Genomic DNA, 11,599 nt, shown 5'->3' on the forward strand with positions numbered 1-11,599 from the left:
TACATGGCAAGAGTACTCCAGGCCAAGGCATATGTGGCCAAAGCCAGTTCTTTGGAGTCAACTTAGATTCAGCTCTAGTTTCTAACTATTACTTATTTCATAAACTTGAGCAAGTTATGAACCTCCATTTCCTCAGACATTAAAAAAACAACCTAGTATCTTCCTAGTAAGTCCTATCACAGTATCTGCTGCTAAGTAGAAACTTGTAAAATGGTATCTACTATGAATAGTATATGGATGTCAATTTCTAGTATAAAAAAACTGTGGCAGACACTTTGTGTTCCTACTGGAGGTTACTGCTCCTGAAGGTTGGTTCTCAACGGAGTTAAAATAGACTTAACAATGCTACTGTACATGCAGCCCTCTAATCTCAGTATTCAAAACCAAGTTCTATTTTCCTGTTCGTACAATTAATAAATATTTGCCATAAGTACATTCAAGGGGATGAGGGGAGATGCTGGTCAGTATCAATTTTATTTAGTATCCATCTACACTGATGGATACCCCATTTCTGTGCTTTCACAGCTGCTAAAACATTGGAAGAAAGAATGCATTGACTCTCATATTCACTGTTAAAGGCACTTGGATAACATGTACATTACCATGGCTTGAATTGTATGGCTAAGGAAATTAGGAAGGTTTTCCACCTCGTTCGAGGAGATAGGATAGGGAAGGGGAATGGTGGGCTTATTCTCTTGTCTGGTGTGAGTCTGTAGACACATGATTTTCTCCTGGCCAATGGGACCTGAGAAGAAATCTATTGGTGTAGAAAAAGACTACAGAGAATAGAAAGATGAAAGTAAAGACTATGAGTTGTTGGATTTACTCGTAAAGCTAGGAACTGCCACAAGTAAACTGACTCCATGGAAGAAACTTCCCTGTACACCGAGAACAGTAAAATCAAGCAATCAAAGACAGTTGGACCATGACATTGCCAAGCTGCTATTTTTGCCATCCCCAGACCTGTTTTCTATTTGGATATCTAATTTAAATTTTATCTTCTGTTCTGGCCCCTGTAAGCAGCCTAACTAGTATAAAGATCAATTATATCACAACTCAGCTGCCTGTCCACCTTCTTGCAAGATTTGAGATAAGGTCAGTCAAAGTTCTTCCCAAAATGAATTAATACATTCTGGAGGAGATTAGCCATCAGTAGGAGCTGATAGACAGATGGTTCTGAGATTTGAGAAACATCCAAATTCTATCCAGGTGGCTCACAAGAACCCACAGCCTATGAAGGCAGTAACTCAATCAATGATCTGATAACCCAATTTTCTGAAGCAACAATGAGTCAGCTCTCAGGCAAAGGCTTTACCGTACATGCATGAAGAAAGTTTACATAGCAAGAAACCACCAGGGCTTCACAGCGCTGAATATTTGGTTCCCTCCAGGAAGGGAGGGTTTGCAGCAGGGCACAAAAAGTTCATTAGACACTGCTGAGACATGGACAGAATCTCTCAGGAGACTATCTGGTTACCTTTGCTCTGATGCTGTGCACATCAAAGAACCTTCTGGTGACTTATTCAGCTCCCCAGGGTCCCACATGTAGAGGTAAGTATGTGTACTCGGAGAAAGATTCAAGGTCACCAGGGCATCTGATGCCTGTAACAAAACAGGGAAGGAATATGGTTGTTGATGCCTCACAACAGAATCTGCCCCACTTGTGACTGGGCACGTGGCCTCAACAGCAGCACTCAATGTTCACTGGGAGCTTTGGCTTCTAGTCTCATGGAACAGAACTATGATTAGTACCCAGAAAATTGAGGAGAACATATTGAGATAGAAGTATTTGGGACTGCCCAGTATCAATATCGTTGTTCTCCATCGTCCCCTTTGCTCACTTTACTCCAGTGACCTAGGCTCTGTCATAGCCCCAGAGAGTGCTACAGTCTTTCCACAGATTTCTCTCCAAGTCCTTCTCTTCAGACTTCCCTAAGTCTGCCTTCCTGTTCTCCATCTGCCCAGCTTAGTCACCTAAGAGTCCTTAGCATGAGTACCTCTCCCATGGAGGCCATCTTTGTTCCTCACCCAGTTCAGACTGTTGCTAGCACCCAGTGCTTCCCTGAATTGGTCTGTGTACAGCCATGTACTTACTTGCATGTTTTCCTTATTACAATCTTTCTTACTAGGTGATGAACTCCATGAAGGGGGCTTCTTGTCAGTCTCCCTCTCCACCATGTTCTCAGCATGGAACAGGCATGCAATATTACTTGTTGAGGAAAATGAGTCTTGTGTGAATGTAAGGCATTCAGTTCCCACCACATTAACAAAATTGTTGGCCTCTTTGCTGATACTTTGTGAAGAGTATGTATAGTTTGGGTCAGTTCTGGGTGGCTAGAAAAAGTCAGGCTGTTTTCCTGCTCCCTTGAGGTCCAACTCTTGAGTTCTCACCCTAGTGGCCTGGCCTACGCATTGCAACTAGATTTCTTTGATGTGTTTATGAGCATTTTGAAATTTGGCTTTCCTTCAAGAGGTCAAATTAACACTGGAGAGGAAAACAAGCTGGGAAAGCAGCAAGGATAAGGAGCCTCTTGACAGAACCCGTTAGGTTTAATCTGTCAGGTGATTTAGGAACAAGAAAGGGGTAGTATGTAGCTTGGACCAAGACATTGTCTTCCCTGCTTTTTCCTTAGCTTTAGGACCACTTTAGATAGCACAATCTTAGTGACACCTATTTGTCATTATTCCCTTTACCTAGCCTCTTCCCCACTCATGTGTCATTGCAGTATTTCCAATATTGACCATGTCCCTGCTCATCTTCAAATCTCTCTACATTTCCCCACTATTCATAACACAGTGTGGACTGGATGCTCCTGCATAAGCTGACCCCTAGCTCACTCCCATTTCATCCCCTTTTTTTCTTTGTACAATTTGCTTTCCAGCCTCTTCAAACAGATCCACCCCCAGCCCCCCATCACATGATGCTTTCTCATGCTGCTTTCATGCTTTTAATGCACATTTCTCTGCCTGGATTGGTCCAAATGTCACTTCTGTGAAATCTTTCTTTATAATGGCTTCTTTACCCCTCACCTGCCATTGCTTTCTTATAGCATACATCTCATACTATTCATCTAGTCTCTGCTCTCTCTCCTGCGCCCTCTCTCCGGAGTGAGTTTCTTGCAAATAAGGATGATAGACTATTCAACATTACCCCATAGCTTGATAGGGCCTTAAAGAGACCAGGGCCCAAGTGTATACCTTATCTAGGATGTCTGAGAGTCCAAAACCAAAGAAATGAATCTGTTTTCCAAATGTAAAAAGGAGTGCTTTCACTTCTGTGCCCTTCTTAGCTTCTTTTCCTCTTCTCTTCCAGTAGACTAATTGATTCAGGAAAAGTAGATAATGGAGGTAAATGGCAGGCTAGATTGGAAAGCATTCTTTTTTCCTCTGCTCAGTTAGTCCAGTCCATTTCTGAAGACAAAGAACACATGTGTTGGATGATCAGAGTGATTTCTGTCTCAGAAACAAATACTGAATTTCTAGACCCCAGAAATGCATCTAACTGCAGAAAGTCCCCTTTGTCATTACCAATGAAGTTAGTTGGTTCTAGTAAAGTCACATCTGGAACTACTTTCTGTGCTTGCTTGATCCTTCCCAACCTCCACTGCCAAGCCTAATTTTTCAGGTAGATTTGTTTTCTATAAGAAGATGACCACTTACATTAGTGAAGGCAAGAAGGGATGCTCTGTGTGGCTGGAGGTATGACTAAGCTAACAGCTTAATTCTTTAAGGAACACTAATTGAGAAGTAGATCTTAGAACTTTGTTGTGGGCCAAGTTTAACTTTCTGGGGAGTATCTTTGTAGCTGAATGTTTTTCTGTGTCCAACTTAGCCTGCGGTCAGGACAAATCTCTCTCACCCACAGGTCCTGCAGCTGCTTGGACCCAAATAAACACACAGAGGCTTATATTAATGACAAATTGTATGGCCTAATGGCTCAGGCTTCTCACTAGCTAGCTCTTACATCTTAAATTAACCTATTTTTACAAATCTATATTTTGCCACATGGCTCATGGCTTACTGGTACCTTTACATCTTGTTGCTTCTGGCATCAGCTGGTGGCATATTCTCTGCTCTCCTTTCTTCTCTTCTGTCTCTCTAGTTAGAATGTCCTGCCTAACCTTATTCTGCCTCACCATTGGCCAAACAGCTTTATATACCAACCAATCAGAGCAACACATATTCACAGCATATAGAATATGCCCATCATATCTTTGATCCACCTTGTATTATGCACCAGGGCATGGATGAAATATATTCCATTAGAATAAATTAAGATCTGGAATTAGGTTGAAGGAAGATTTTAAGTTCACTTGTTTACTCAGTTATCAAAATCTTATTTTATGACCACCCACTATGTGCCAGGTATTATACTAGGAACCCAAGTATCCTCAGATTAATAGGATAGAGCTTTAGCCTTGACACACAGACATTCACAGATGCTCACATTTTCACATTTTCACAAGTGTAATGATGCTCCAAGAGGGATTATTCATTCCACAGGTACATGGAACCATCAAGGATCATCTTACAGAGAAATTACCACTTAAACCAAGTGTTCAGGTTACTCTTCTGTTGCTCAGGCAAAACACTCTGGCCAGAAGCAATTTAGGGAAGGAAAGGATTTATTTTGGCTACACTTATAGGTTGTAATCCATTGTTGAAAAAAATCAAAGCATGAACTCATACCAGGACACCAAGTAAACTTATAGAACAGGCGAGAGTGATCATTTGCACCAGAATGAACGTCTGGCCAGAAGAGTAGAATAAAAAACCAGAAGCTTAGAAGTCTAAAATTGACTAGAGACCCCACCTCACACAAACATCCTTCTGATGATGAACACATGGCATCATGATTTGGGTCATTCTGTCACAGAGCTCTTGGAAGGTAAAATAAAAGACAATACTATTTTCATGTGGATATTCCTATTCATTATACAAACCCTCTGTCACAATGGAGAGTTAATAGTCTATGAATTAATTATACATATATACATATATTTATATACATAATTAAGAAAGGATTAATGATGTTAATATGCCATTGGCTTCTTCCTGCGTGCTACCTAAAGTATAACACGCTGAAAGTCCATAATAGAATTATGTCTACAGTAATTAGCTGATTTTCTGCTTTTAAAGTTTATAGGATTCCACTGTTGAATTTCCTCTATTGTCATTATTTTTTCGACCTCTTTGGGTTAGAATAGTCAGAATTTCAGGAATGTAATTCAAAATATTAGTTGAAAGGGACAAATGTGAAGATAAGCGTGAGGACTTTTTTTCCTCTCATTTTTCTCCTTTTTTAGTCAGCTGAAGAGTGCTGTGGCATTTCTCCATCGCACTGTCGTCTGGGCTTAGTCCAGCATTTCAGGTTATCATTTCCCTGGCTAGTGTACTTTTCTACTTTGCACTTGTTTAACTTCCACAGAGCCCCACCCTAACGTGCTTTATTGTCCCTGTGCTCCTCCTACATATGGTCAAAATCAACTCACCTTCCGGGTTGCTGACATCAGCAAATTCCCTGTTTGGCAAATGTGCTTTGGCTCCCAGTAACTCTTTGTTCAAGAAGTGTTACTACAACGGAGTACGTCTGATACCCAAAAAGCTGGTCCAGGCCCCTGCAGACCTAAATGTACTCCCGAGAAACTGTGGATTTGGATTTACTGCTGCCAGCACTCCTAGCTAGACCTGTTGAGAACTGGAGTAGTGGTAATGAGCAAACAGCCAGGCTTCAATTAGTGGTCTGTGAAGTCTTTCTGGGTATCAAATTGCTTTTGCTGCTTGATAACCACAGCAGCTCAGGGGGATGAGAGGGAACCAGGGAAAAATTGCTCCCTTGTTAAATACAAACTTGTTGATAACCTGTTGTATCTGTAGACACAATTCAAGTTTTCAGTTTCCCCAGAGCTGAGGTTTAGATTACAGATGAATTATATAATCAGTGTTGGGTCCATTTCTCTTGTGTATTGGCCTCCATAGTATTTATAATAGTATCTTCCTCGACTGGCTCTATAATTATTTAAGCCAGATTGATTATTTTGAAACAAACTGAGAAATAAATATGGACTTGCTACATTGGTCACCTCCTTGGTATTGGGGAGGGGTGGGGGTAGGGAATGGCAGCAGGGAAGTGGGAAGGAAGGAGCGCTGGGAGAATAGTTCACCCAGGCCCCAACTTCTAGTTTGACTCTTCTTAAATTCTTTGCTTCCAAATTCCTAAGTTTAGAATGCAGTAATGTTAACCCCAGAAACTCGGAAGACCTTTAGTATATGGTTTAGGAATACAAGAGTAGCAAAGGGAAAGGAATTCAAGATTTTAAAAACCATTATTTGAATACATTTATTGCAACAAGAATGCTGTTATAAATATGCACAAGCAAAGGCCATCTTTCTCTAGGAATTGTCAGGTTCCAAGTTGGAAGGAGACATCTTTTGTAAAAAACTTCCACGGGTTCCTGCTTTGAGAATAAGCATCTATTGCTAAATCTCTACTATGATTTTAAATGATCACAGCACATGCCACTTGATACAGCTCTAAACTGAAGTGTCTGCTTTCCCAGTGGGCTGTCCCTCTCCCCTTGCAATAACCCTTCTTCCAGCCTCAAGAAACAGCATACCATACCATCTTCTGGTCAACAGTCTGGACTTATGGGTTGCAGCGGGAGAGAGGATGACCCAATGATAGCATGCAGGGCATCTATTCTTACAATCAAACAGAGAATACAGCTTTTACTCTAGCGAACTTGACACTCAGCTGTTATTCCATCTAGCTATCATTATCTATGGATAATGCAGCAAAGAGGTTGGGGGCTACTTTTCAATAGTTTATTGTATTTTCTTAAATACCCTTTCTGGAAACTTTCAGAAACAAAACATAAAAAAATTATATACTTTATTACAAATGGTAAACTCAGAATGCTTCAAATCTCTTATTTACAAACAACACTGGGCAGGACACCCAAACAAACAAACATGGAATAACTTACAAAGGCAGGAAGCTGTTTATTGACAGTAATCAGCTTTCATCAAATTAAAAAAAAATATATATGTACATACACAGTTGAGGGAGGCAGGCCAGGGGAGTTCATCTGCAGTCTAGCCTGGCACTCACAAGCCTCCCTCCCCTCCCTCCCCTCCCTGCTTTGTGTTCTTAAGGAGCACTACAGAAGCAATCTACAGTCTCTATTGCAGTTTGTAACCCACCCCCGCCCCCCTTTAATACTGAATGAGATCGAATGTTAGGTCCATGCAGTTCTTGGTCAATGTTAACGAAAAGTCCATCGTTCTGGCTGCGCGGGCACAGCCCGTTCGCAAAGCCTGGCAGCCAACAGGCCGCTGCTCTCTGGCTCCACGCCAAGGCAAGGCGCGCCACGTCCTTCCCACTCCAGCACACTGGGGGCGCCGTCAGGACGCAACCCAGTCCATCTTGTGTACCCTTGGCTTCGGTACTCCGGCACTTTTTTTTTTCTTTCGCAACCAGTCAAGTTCTCAAGTCTGTCTCTGATATTTTTTTTCTTCCACTGCCCCTCAGCCCTGACAGTCTGTCCTCAAAACGTTTGCAACTGCTGCGTTAGCATGAGCTGGCACCCACTGTTAACGTGGTTCATGACTTTCTGTTTAAGCTGTGCCACCTGTTCCCTGAGCATGTTGGCCGTGGACGCCAGCTCCGAGTTTTGCGCTTTCAAGGTTTTCACTTTTTCCTCTAGCCGGGCGATCCTCTCCAGTTTCCTTTTCCGGCACTTGGAGGCAGCGATGCGGTTCCTCATGCGCTTCCTCTCCGCCTTGATCCGCTCCTGAGACTCCATGTCGATGGGGGACAGGGGCGGGGTCTCTCCCGGCATCTCGGGCACGGTCTGCGGCTCTTCCTTCAGGGCTTGCAGCCGCGGGTGCTGCACCGGGATCTGTTGGGGCAAGTGGTGCGGCGGCTGAGGCGGCTGCTGCTGCTGCTGGGGCTGCGACGGGAAGGCCAGCCCGGCCGCGCCGTAGGAGGGCGCCCCGCCGCCGCTGCTCAGCGCGCCCGGGTTGAAGTTGCTGAGGTTGGCGTAGACCGGGGGCTCACTGTGCAGGCTGGCGCTGTAGCCGCCGGCGCCGCCGCCGCCGGCGCCTGCTACCGAAGCCACCGCGGGAGCCACCATGCCCGCCCCGCTGACCGGTTGTGCCGCGGACGTGACGCTGGGCAGCGTGTTCTGGCTATGCAGTTCGGCCAGGGCGCGCACGAAGCCCTCGGCGAAGCCCTCCTGCTCATCGGTCACGTTCTTGGGGCACAAGAACTGGGTGGGGGTCGGCGTGGTGGTGATGTGCCCGTTGCTGGACTGGATGATCAGGCGCTCCAGCTCGGGCGACGCCAGCTTGAGCAGCCCAACGTCGGGCGACGTGAGGAGGTCCGAGTTCTTGGCGCGGAGGTGCGGCTTCAGGCTGCCCACCGGGTCGGCCAGGTTCAAGGTCATGCTCTGCTTCAGGATCTTAGGGTTACTGTAGCCGTAGGCGCCGCTCTCGGACTGGAGGAACGAGGCGTTGAGGGCATCGTCGTAGAAGGTCGTTTCCATCTTTGCAGTCATAGAACGGTCGGTCAGTTCCCGCGGGGTTGGCCTGGGCTGTGCGCTGAAGTTTCGGGGCCGCAACAGCGCGCTGGGGAGCGGGGGACACCCGCGCGCCCCGGCTTCGGCGGTAAGTAAAGTTTGTCTAAGCGCGCGCGCTGCGGCCGGCAGTGCTGCCCCCTGCGCCCTCCTCCCCAGCTCGCTCCGGGGAGCGCAGGGTTAAGACGCCGCCTGCACTCGCGTTGGTCGACTCCCGCGCGCTGCCGGGCTTTGAAAAGTCGCGGTCACTCACCGAGCGCTCTCGGGTAGTAAGTGGTTCCTCGGACACGGCGGGCCAGATCCAGAGGAGACAGCGGCTCTCCGGCGGCGCTGACCCAGTCGTCACGGAGTTCTCGGTGGAAGCCCGCGATCGGGCTCCGCCGCCCGGACTCCGACAACTGTCCCCTCCTCCGCTGTGAGGGGGAGGGGGACGCTCGGCGGCGGCGGCGGCGGCGGCCGCGGCTAGCGCTCGCCCAACTTCAGCCGCCTGTGCGAGCCGGGCTGAGTGTATGGAGGAGGTTCCTCTTCTCCCTTTTCTTTACGGTCTCGGGGGCGGCCGAAGGCGCAGAAGGGGTTTGCAAAAGTTCGCTCCGGGCCACTTGTTCCCCCGCCCGGTGTTCTGGGTCGGGAAAGTTGCTGGCCGGCGTAGCCGCACGCCTATTTCCTCGCGCGGGCAGGCGCCGCTCTCGATGCTGTCAGCAGTGCCGGGACTGGGGAGCTGCTTCTCCGGGGAAGGCGGGAGAAGGGACTCTCCAAGTGCTCCCCAAAACGCCGGTGCTGGAGCCGCGGGCGCTGGACCCAGGTAGTCGGTGAGAAAAGGAGGACAAACCGAGGAGCAGCCCGGAGTCCGCGGCCGTCCAGGTTGGCCGAGTCCGCGTCCGTCTCTCTGTCTGCCTTCCCTGCCTGAGCGCGGTCCTGCCCGGACGTCTCTGCCACACTCAGTGCAACTCTGAGTCCTTATCCAGCCTGAGCTCAACACTTATCTGCTACCAGTCAACCCCTAAAAATAGCCCATGATGTCACCCCAAGGCCTTCCCATTGGCCTGCGTCGCCCTCAAGGGGGCGGGCCCGCCTGTCGCCATGGAGACCTCACCCTAGAAGATTCTTCTCTGGGCCCGCGAAGGCTCACGGGATGAGGTAATGCTCCGCTGCGCTCCTACAGTTGGGCCCTTCTTTCTCCTCCTCCCTCCCCCTCCCGCGCGGCGCTCCGGCTTGTGTTCCCGGGTTCCCTCCCCGGCGCGTCTTTCCCGGCCCGCCCGGTGCATTGTGGGCTGACGTCTTGGTTTGGCTGTCTAGTGACGGAGGCTGCCGGGTCGGCTGGACCCTTGCGGCGTCTGTCGGAGGCGGGCTCAAGTTCAGGGTTGGGGACCCGGACCGAGACGCGGGGATCCAGAAAGCTGGGGAGGCGCGCTAGTGGCCCCGGGGCGGAAGGTCTGGGTGGGGAATGGAGGTGGCGCGCGCGCACGCACGCACACGGCACACACACACACACACACACACACACACACACACACACACACACACACTCGTGAAGGGGCCGAGCGACCTGAGCTCCAGCAGGCTCCGCACTCCCGCACTTCCGGGAGGCAGCGGCGCGGGTTAAGGTGGTTGCGTGCGCTCCGGGTGCGGGAGCGCGAGAGTGGGTTGGAGTTGCACGGGCTCGAGAGTGTCCCTCCCAGGTTGAGCACGCGTGGAAGTTTGTCTCTTGGTTAAGTTCCGGAGGAGGATCTGCGCCGCTGTTTGCTGTACCTGGAAGCCGGAGATGTGCGGTTCTAGGAACCAGCTCCTCAGGGTCCTCGGCACAACAGTTCACCCTCTGGGGACATGCGGGGAGGGGCTCGCTTTGCCTCAGAGGGTCGCGCTTTCTAGAGGTGAAGTAAAGCTGCGACCCCAGTGTCCATGGGGGGTTGAAACCAACATTTAAGGGTTCAAAACTCGGGAAACCCCAGCGATCGCCTGTGCTCGCGCGCGCACACAGCTTGCGCCAGCCCCCCCCCTCCCCCTCCTGATTTGCTTCTGGGAAAACAAGTCTTGAGAGCCGCCGACTCGCCCCAAAGTCACGCTGCCTAAGCGGGAGTCCCTGGTAGAAGCAGGCTAAACCCTCCCCTCCCCGCCCGCTGGTGGATCCATATCCTGTGCGGCCTCTAGGAAGCGCTAGACACATGTAAGTGATTTCTTTCCTAGGGTTCTGCTAACCGACCTCCATCCTCCACCCCTTAGGACTAAAGAGGTGGCACACCCCGTTCTCTCATGGAATAAGTACAAATCTCCGAACTTCTCTGAGCTTTATTGGCCTCATCTACACGTAGAGCGGATGAGGTCCACCGTACCGGGCTGCCAGACATTAGTGTTATCTTCCTTGACTCCAGGACTAGAAGGTGTTTAACTGGTTGTCCCCTTCCCTGCCGGCTTCGGCGTACCCCCAGGGCCTTCTCGGAGTACCAGGCTACAGGGGTGATTTGGCAGGAGCCGGTGAGCAAGGTAGCAAAGGGCTGTGAGCCTCCCCAAGCCCTCTTTCAGCCCAGGACTTGAGGTTTGAAGTTGGACCTTAAGTTACGAGGTTCTAATTTGGACTTGGCTGCCTCAGAACTCAGCCCAGGGTTTTTATCCTGTAGCCTTAAGATATTTTGCCTTTGAGCATTCAGAACCCAATAGCAGCTGGTATCGGTGGGAAACGGGCCAGCTCTGTTTTACTCCGTGTGCTCACTTCACTTTCACTCAGGCTGCAGAGGGTAACTAACTGACTGCTGCCAGCCAAGCGTTGACCTTTGTGGGGGCAGGGTAGAGCAGGATTTCTGTGAAGTCCAGATCCATTTACTTCCCCCAAAGAGAGAACGAGTTCTCCTGATCGTTTTTTGTCAAGGAGCTCATATTCTACATGATTTATGATAACAGTAATAAAAGTAAGTTTTGTCCATTAAACACCCACTACCTGCCAGTTAGTTCAAGCAGTTTAAATTTGCTGCTTTCTTCCCACAACCATCTTGAGAGGCATACATTTTTACCTAGACTTCACACAGGAG

General features: G+C 48.7%; 1 protein-coding gene across 1 annotated transcript; it reads right to left on the reverse strand.

Annotated features, from left to right (window-relative positions):
- Positions 1-6,875: 6,875 nt before the first annotated feature.
- On the reverse strand, positions 6,876-9,024 carry Jun (Jun proto-oncogene, AP-1 transcription factor subunit). Its single transcript, XM_059254543.1, has one exon. The coding sequence runs from the start codon at positions 8,556-8,558 to the stop codon at positions 7,548-7,550; it is 1,011 nt and encodes a 336-aa protein (XP_059110526.1). The 5' UTR covers positions 8,559-9,024; the 3' UTR covers positions 6,876-7,547.
- Positions 9,025-11,599: the final 2,575 nt, after the last annotated feature.

The sequence above is a fragment of the Peromyscus eremicus genome, chromosome 2, assembly GCF_949786415.1.
Source record: "Peromyscus eremicus chromosome 2, PerEre_H2_v1, whole genome shotgun sequence".
Classification (NCBI taxonomy): domain Eukaryota; kingdom Metazoa; phylum Chordata; class Mammalia; order Rodentia; family Cricetidae; genus Peromyscus; species Peromyscus eremicus.

Excerpts from the sequence above, each read along its gene's own strand:
- Jun (XM_059254543.1), bottom strand. The coding sequence starts at position 8,558 with ATGACTGCAAAGATGGAAACGACCTTCTACGACGATGCCCTCAACGCC.